The 8,612-nt window shown below is 36.3% G+C and overlaps 1 protein-coding gene across 1 annotated transcript in view; it reads left to right on the top strand.

Annotated features, from left to right (window-relative positions):
• Positions 1 to 8,612, top strand: part of CBL (Cbl proto-oncogene, E3 ubiquitin protein ligase) — a 152,706-nt gene that overhangs the window by 114,759 nt on the left and 29,335 nt on the right. Inside the window, exons 4-9 of the mRNA XM_006895624.1 lie at positions 619 to 775; positions 1,863 to 1,984; positions 2,339 to 2,476; positions 5,868 to 5,955; positions 6,326 to 6,457; positions 6,563 to 6,766. Coding sequence (XP_006895686.1) covers positions 619 to 775; positions 1,863 to 1,984; positions 2,339 to 2,476; positions 5,868 to 5,955; positions 6,326 to 6,457; positions 6,563 to 6,766 — 841 coding nt within the window. The remainder of the gene's footprint in view (positions 1 to 618; positions 776 to 1,862; positions 1,985 to 2,338; positions 2,477 to 5,867; positions 5,956 to 6,325; positions 6,458 to 6,562; positions 6,767 to 8,612) is intronic.

Here is an 8,612-nt window from a genome sequence, read left to right as displayed (position 1 = left end):
TATTTATAAAATACAGAATAATTAGCAGATTTTGAACCTGAGTTGACTAGAACAGGGATGTAAGATTTCAAGAAATAGAAATCCCATTATCTCTTACTGACCTTAGGTTTAATCACTTTTTTACATGAATTAAGTTCCTCCTATACCTTAAGCCTTTTTCTTTCCATCTGGTCCTTGAGAAGTTTGGGCGTTTCAAAAAAATGCAGAATATTTTACTCTTAAAAAAAAAAGGTATTTTAAATACAAGCTAGTAAAAGTCTGAGCTCAAAGTATATTTTTTTTAAAAAAAATATAAAGAGGTCAGTCAGTTGTCTATTTCCCTAATCTAGTATAAGAAATGTCTGGAGGAAGATGAGACAAGATTAATTTGTACATTCTGTCAGAGAAGGGTGGGAAGAGACTTCTCTATTATTTAATCATTTGAAAGAAGAGATACCCCTCATTATATCTCTATCTTCCTAACCCAAAATATAGCTCACTTTTTGGTTTTTTAAGGATAATTGAAATTGATATTAAGAGCTTAATGTGACTCCCCACCTCCCTTTGGTTATAGCAGTGTCTGTAATTCTTTATCTTATCTCTGTGTCTTTTCTCTCTCACTCACCCCCATCACCTCAGGACAATAGTCCCTTGGAAGAGCTTTCGACAAGCCTTACATGAAGTACATCCCATCAGTTCTGGGCTGGAAGCGATGGCTCTGAAATCCACTATTGATCTAACCTGCAATGATTATATTTCAGTGTTCGAATTTGACATATTTACACGACTCTTTCAGGTAGGATATTAACTGAAAAAACTCTCAATGCCATCCAGTCAGAACCAACTCAAAGATGAATTTTCAGAACCTATAAATTGCATAGGAGGGAGGGGATTGTCCATCTTTCTCCTTGAGGATCTGCTGGTGGATTCAGACTTACGGAGAGGCACTGCCTTTGGGTTGGCAGCCCAGTTCCTGATAGAATATGCCACCTGACGTTGGCTAACTGGTCACTGCTACTTTTCTGGAGATAAAAGTTTTTTAAAAATGACGTTTGGGATTTTTGTCTATTGAAAAGATGTCTTTTGTTCATTTGTAAATTGTAAGTGGAGAAAATAATAAAACAACCCTGTTTGTTTCATTTTATATATGAACAGGTAGAGGGGAGTGAGAAAGTGTGTGTGTGTGTGTGTGTATGTGTGTGAATGTATGTGAATGATGTAAAATTATCTGTGCAATATGTTGTCTTCCCAGCATATCTTAAATATTATCTTTGTTACTCTTTTAAATAATTTTATTGTTTGTAGAATATCCAGAAAATACCTGTAGCATACCTAAATACCGAATACATGGAATCTGTTCTCTATTTTGAACATTTGTGTATTTTTCTGGGGGGTTTGGTTATTTTTATCATAGAAATATATATAATATTTGCCCATTCACCATTTATCAGATTGCATGTTAGTATACCCATTAACAGTAATTATTTCATAAAATCATCACTTAGAATCGTTACATTTTCTATCACTATTGAAATTCTTAATATTGAGATATGTTTAGGCTTCAAATAAAATATCTTTTTTTCTAGAATTCACACTTTCTTTGTGTAGTGTACACTCCACCTTCATAAAAATGTATTTGTTTGAACATATGGATCATGTCCTTCTTTTCTGTTTGTTGTTTAACCTCACTGTTATTGGCTAGGGCTATTTTCTTTCCAGAATATGTTTATCTTCTCTCAGCATGACAGTGTAATTGGGAATTTGTGATAATAAATTGCAATAACTGAGAATTCTTATCTTTCCCTTTGTGGTCACTGTTGTAAGGGTGGTTGTTATGTCCTAAGCAGAGCCATCTGTAATCATTGGTTTTTCTTTTTCCATAGCCCTGGTCTTCTTTGCTCAGGAACTGGAACAGTCTTGCTGTCACTCATCCTGGTTATATGGCTTTCTTGACATATGATGAAGTGAAAGCTCGACTCCAGAAATTCATTCACAAACCAGGCAGGTCAGTGCCGTGAAGCAGAGAAGCTTATTCTCCTGAATTTTATTCTCTTGTGACTTCTGATAAAATGGAGGAAACCGGATCTTCTATTAGTTCCCTAGAGACCAAAATTCTGTAATAGGATTAATGTCTGCTTATCAGAGGACTTGACTTACCAGACCTGGTGATTTCATAAGTACTCTCAAGCCACTTAAAAATTGGGTTTACTGATTTTTCGCCTTTTGATCTGAAGTCATTAAAAACAAAACATAACAAAACAAAAGACCTTATTGGCATTGCTTTTTATTTTGTCTGTGTCTTGCTTTCCTCACTGATATCGGCACATATATTAAAGCTTTTGTTCATTTATCTTCTCAGTTACATTTTCCGGCTCAGCTGTACTCGTCTGGGTCAGTGGGCTATTGGTTATGTCACTGCTGATGGGAACATTCTGCAGACAATCCCTCACAATAAACCACTCTTCCAAGCGCTGATTGATGGCTTCAGGGAAGGCTTGTGAGTATATACTGTTTACTGTCTGTTAGAGAGCTGCAGTTTATGGACTATCCAGTTTAATTTTTATTGACCTTATTCCTGGTTTCTTCTATAGATTAAGTTTCAGGAACCTATTAACAGGTTATATTGATTTTTAGCTCCTAAAGGGATTTAATTTCATAGTGATTCCTTGAGTGAAATTATTTTTCCCTATGATTTCAATTATTACCACAAAGAAATTATTTTTCTTTTTATTTTCCCAAATATTTAATTACTTGTAAATCTAGGCTAGATTTAATAAAACTCCAACTGTCAATGAATTTTACAAGTTGTTTAACTAGGCAGTATTAGAGGGATTAAATGCCCCCAGTGACAGCAGGCCTATGTAGTCTTCATCTGCCTAATCTTAACATGTGCTGCTTCAGCAACATTTTTTCATGCTTTGGGCATTTGTAACCTGTGTTAACATTTATACATTTGTAATTTATTCTAGAATTGTTGTTCTTTTGAGAGTTTTAACTAGCAGTTGTTAAGAACTACAGATAGCAACAATTGACAAACCATCAGAAAACCCTTTTTACATTTTAAAGTACTTAGGACCATTTTCAAGCATAGATAACAAGCTCCCACACTATCTTTTCTTTAGAGCTGAAAGAATTGCTGACAGGTGTAGCAACAGGTGGATTCTAGAACCTCCCAGGTGGTTGATGTCAGTGACTTTCTTTGCTTCTTGTTAATTTTTTTTTTTTTTTAACTTTTGTCTCAGTTTGAAAAATCTATAAACAAAGATATTTCAGATCTTTGGTCTAAAGTAAATACTGTTTAAGTTAAGAATTCATACCTTGTGGCCATCCATAGATAGATTAAAATAGAGATCAGTAAACAATGACAAGACAGACTATAGATTAATTTTATGGCCAGCAGCTTAGAATGATTTTCACTATTTAAAGTGCTGTTTTAAAAAATAAGAATGCCTCCTGGCACATCAGCAACATTTGGTGTTGTAGTGGGTAAGTGCTTGGCTGAAAATCTCAAGGTCATTTGTTCAAACTCACCAGCTGCTCTGTTGGATTAAAAAGAAGCATTCAGCTTCTATAAAGACTATATAACCATAGAAACTCTATTTCTGTTCTGACATTTCTGTCCTGTCCTATGGGTTGTTCTGAGTCAGAATTGATTTAATAACACAGTATTTAATTTGGCAGCACAATGATTAATTGCAAACCTACCCTTTCATAAAGTTATGGGAGAAAAATCTGACAGTCCGTGTCTAATGATCACCGCCTAAAAAACCTCCATGAGGACAGTTCTTCTCTGTTTCATAGGATCACTATGAGTTGAAATTGACTTAGTAGTATTTAACAATTTTTTCAGAGTAACAGAAAAATAACAAGTAAAATAAATTTTAAGGGCCACCCCTCCATATTTCCTTTCTAGGAGGAAGGTCCATCCCTTTGGAATATAACTTTCTAATAAATGTATCTTTGCTTTTTACCCTTAAAAAATTCAACATGTAAAAAAAGATGAATATATGATGAGAATGAGCAACCACAAAGTCTAAAATACACATTATATGCTCATTAGTTAAACCTCACTGTGAAAACTCTGGTGACCTGGTAGGTAAGGCGTTGCACTGCCAATACAAAAGACACTTCCAAGGCACCAGCTGCTCCAATTTACAGCTTCTGAAAACCTACAGAAGGGTCAGCTGTGAGTCAGTTCTGACTCAGCAACGCATTACAACGTTCATTTAAAAACAACACCCTGTTGTAGGGGAGCTCTGGTGGCCTAGTGGCAAGGAGCTGCAACTACAATCCTAGAGGTGCACGGTTTGAATCCACCAGATGCTCTGCTGGGAAAGGAGGGACAATCTCCTCCTGTACCAGTCAGATCTTATTTGACGGTACACTCACACAAAAATAATAAAAATGAAAAAAAAATTAAAAAAAAAAAAAAAACAACACCCTGTTGTATTGTGCCTGGAAAATGAATGTCAGTGTTTTAAGTCTGTATTCTTGCAACTGCTTGGTGGTTGGTGTTTTCAGGTTTTCGTTGTTTTTTTTTACATTTTTTAAAAATTTCTTTTAATTATGATTTTAATGAAAGTTTACAGAAAAGTTGACTTTTCATTCATTCATTGTTGCACATCTTTTTCCCTTATCCTTTCTCCCTCCCCAGTGCACGTAATTTTTTTTAAACAATGTCTTATTTATTTTTACATTTTAAACACTTTTTACAGCCCTAATGTCCTTGTTAGACAGCAGAATAATAAATGGGCTTGTTTTGCACCTATTTTTTTTTTAATTGAGATTTTATTGTAAGCTTATAAAGAACTTGAATTTCCATTCACTCATTGTTGCACAATTCCCTCCCTGCCCCCTTCCCCCAGTTTGCTTTTTTCTTTGGGGAAAAAAGTTCTTTCATTGTTACACAGTTCCTCCCCCACTCAGACCACTTTACTATGCAGCTCTTATTCTGGACTGTTGTCTTACCAATAATACCTAATCATATATTCCTTTTATACAGTTTTCTCCCTTGTCCATTTCAATGCAATGTACATTATTTATCCCCTCTTTTTTTAGCTTTCCCACAGCCCCCCTGTTAGTCCTGTTTTATAACAGTGACATTATACAGTATTTGTCTTTTTTTTTTGTATTTGTCTTTTTGTGACTGAGATATTTCACTCAACATAATGTCACCCATTTTGTATAATATCCCATGAGTTCTTTGTTTTTCAGTGCTGCGTAATATTCCAGTGTGTGAGTTTATCATAGTTTTCCTATCCATTTGTTTGTTGACACGTACTTGGTTTATTTCCATCTCTTTACTAATGTGAATTACACAGCAATAAACTGGGTGTGCATGTATCTATTTGGATGGTGGTTCTGGTTTCTTCAGGGTATATTCCCAGCAGTGCAATTACTGGGTCAAATGGTATTTCTGTTTCCAACTTTTTGAGAAAGTGCTAAACCACCTTCCATTGTGGTTGCACCATTTTATACTCCCACCAGCAGTGAATAAAGGTTCCAGTCTCTCCACAGCCTCGCTAGCATTTGTTGTTTGAGATGTTGTGTTTTGTTTGTTTTTTCTTTAATATTAGTAAGATACTTACCTTTGTGGTGGTGGTGTCATGTGTCATTTAGAGTCAGAATTGACTCAAAGGTGACCCTCCAGTGGGTTTTCAAAGGTAGTAAATCATATGAGAGGAGATTGTCCATTTTTCTCCTATGGACAAGCTAGTAGATTCAAGCTGTTTGCCTTTGGATTGGCAGCACAACCACCAGAGCTCCTTATCTTTATAATTATCAGTTACCCTTATATAATGAAGAAATTCTTAGATGGCATTTGTCTTTGTTAACAAGTACTAATAAATTAGCTTTATTAAAGCCTAGGTTGGTTCCTCTTTTTACAGCTATTTGTTTCCTGATGGGAGAAATCAGAATCCTGACCTGACAGGCTTATGTGAACCAACTCCCCAAGACCACATCAAAGTGACCCAGGTAAATTGGAAGTTTTTAAATTAAACATTATAACGGTAAAACAGGTGAGGTAAAAAAAAAACAAAAACAGGTGAGGTAAACAATAAAAATAATTATATGCAACCTTATCATTAAATCCATCAAAGGAGTCAAGCTTTACATCTTAGAACTGACAATGTAATTGTATTGATTGAATGCTTTAATTAGAAACTATTAAGATTAATGAACTTGTGTGCTTCTATACTGAATAATGTGTTATTTCTCCTTAAGCTTTACATCTTAAAATAGTTTCATTAGTCTTGAATTTTCTTGATTTTAGCATTTATGATTATATTCATCATCCAACAAATGTTGACAATAGAGGGAGTAATCTTTTTTCATCCATTCATAGGAACAATATGAACTATACTGTGAGATGGGCTCCACATTCCAGCTGTGCAAAATATGTGCTGAAAATGACAAGGATGTAAAGATTGAACCCTGTGGCCACCTCATGTGCACATCATGTCTCACATCCTGGCAGGTATAGATTCTAGTTGTGTTTTCTCTCAGCTTTGTAATCACAGTGAATAATTAAGTAGTCTCTACTTTTAGGCCCACCTGTTACTATCTTCTGCTTCATCTACAGGAATCAGAAGGGCAGGGCTGTCCTTTCTGCCGATGTGAAATAAAAGGTACAGAACCCATCGTGGTAGATCCATTTGACCCTAGAGGAAGTGGCAGCCTATTGAGACAAGGAGCAGAGGGAGCACCATCCCCAAATTATGATGATGACGATGATGAACGAGCCGATGATTCTCTGTTCATGATGAAGGAATTGGCTGGTGCCAAGGTAAGACCGCAGTTGAGAAAATGGACAAAATCCATTGTGATTTGTGTTCTAAAGCAATAGAACACTGCATGACATTTGAACTAAAAGGAGTACAAACTCAAAGCTCTTTGCTATTGACTTTGAACCAACTCATAGCTGGCCCTCTTGAGAGTTTTCAGAGGCTTGCAGAGTTTTCAGGTAAATTGCATGAGAGATTGAGTGTCTGTGACCACAGAGAAGCTGGTGAATTCAAAGTACCAGAGAGGTACCTGTTTGAGTTAGCTGCATAACTCAGAACCAGAGCTCCTTTTAGAAGGAGTACTAATAGCTGATACTATTGGTTGCTATGTGACAGATAAGTACTTGACTTATTTTAATATATAATCTGTATAACAACCCTATTAGTAGGAACTATTCCTCACTTAACAGTTGACCAAAACAAGACACAGAGGTTAAGGAATTTTCCAGAAATTATTCTGACTTTATCTAACCTTGGATTTAGCTTGGTGGAGATGAGAGGAATGAAAGAATTGGACCCTGTTTTGCTACTAAGTATGTTCTTCTTGTTTTTTTTAAATAGAGTCTTAGCATTAGAAAATTATATTAGAGAACAAAGAAATGTCACTCTTGTTGTTCTTGTTACGTGCCATTAAGTCAGCTACAACTAATAACAATCCTGTGAACAGTGGTTCTGAACCTTGCCCTATCCTGAGCCAATCTCACTGTCTCATCTGTCCCCATTTTCATAGTCACTACATCAATCCATCTCATTCAGTCTTCCTCTTCTGCCTTCACCCTCTGGCCTTCCAAGTATGATATCCTTCTCTAAGGATTGGTCCCTATTGATGGCATGCCCAAAGTATGTGAGATGGAGCTTCAAAATCCTTCCCTCAAAAAAAATTAAAAAAAAAATAAAATCCTTCCCTCAAAGGAACAAACTGATTTCACCCTTTCCAGGACAGACTTATTTTCTTGTCTGTCCATGGTATGTTCAGTACTCTTCTCCAGCATCACAACTCAAAGACATTGATTATTCTTCTATCATCCTTAGTCATTGTTTAGCTCTTAGATGCATAGCAAGCAGTTGAGAAAACCATGGCCTGGATCAGGCACACCTTAATCTCTAAACTGACATCAGTGCTCTTTAGTGCTCTGGAGAGATCCTTGAGAGCACATTTTCCCAGTGCAACTCATCTTTTAATTTCCTGACTATTGATGCCAAGTATGTTGATTGTGGATGCAAGCAAGAAGCATTAGCACCCTCAATCTTGTCTCCATTTCTCATGATACTCCCCATTGACCTGGTGGTAAGGACTTTTGTATTCTTGATGTTGAGATACAATCCATATTGAAGGCTGCCATTTTTGACCTTTGCAGCAAATGTTTCAAATCCTCCTCAGTTTCAGCAAGCAGGGTTGTGTCATCTTCATAAACATAGGTTGTTGAGTCTTCCTCCAGTCCTGATGCCACGTTCTTCTTCATACAGTCCAGCCTCCCAAATTATCTGTTCTGCATATAGATTAAAAAGGTATAGAGAAAGGACGCATTCCGGACACACTGCGTTCTGATTTTGAGCCATGCAGTATTCTCTTGTTCTGTTCAGACAAAAGCTTGTTTTGTCTGGGTATAGGTTTTGGATGAGCACAGTCAGGTGTTCTGAGATTCCCATTCTTCTCAACATTAGCCACAATTTGTTGTGATCCACGCAGTCAGATGCTTTTGCATAGTCAATGAAACACAAATAGACACTGTTAATAATAAGCATATAAATGACAACAAAGTGATTAGAGTGAAGTAGAACTACAGTTTCCACTTTGGAAAGCTGGGCCACTTCAGAAGACAGTGTCACAGACGAGAGCCACAGATA

The sequence above is a fragment of the Elephantulus edwardii genome, unplaced genomic scaffold (genome assembly GCF_000299155.1).
Source record: "Elephantulus edwardii isolate Elephantulus edwardi_28Jun2011 unplaced genomic scaffold, EleEdw1.0 scaffold00171, whole genome shotgun sequence".
Lineage (NCBI taxonomy): Eukaryota > Metazoa > Chordata > Mammalia > Macroscelidea > Macroscelididae > Elephantulus > Elephantulus edwardii.
The sequence above is the reverse complement of the archived record's forward strand: the minus strand, read 5'-3'. Positions and strand labels throughout refer to the sequence as shown.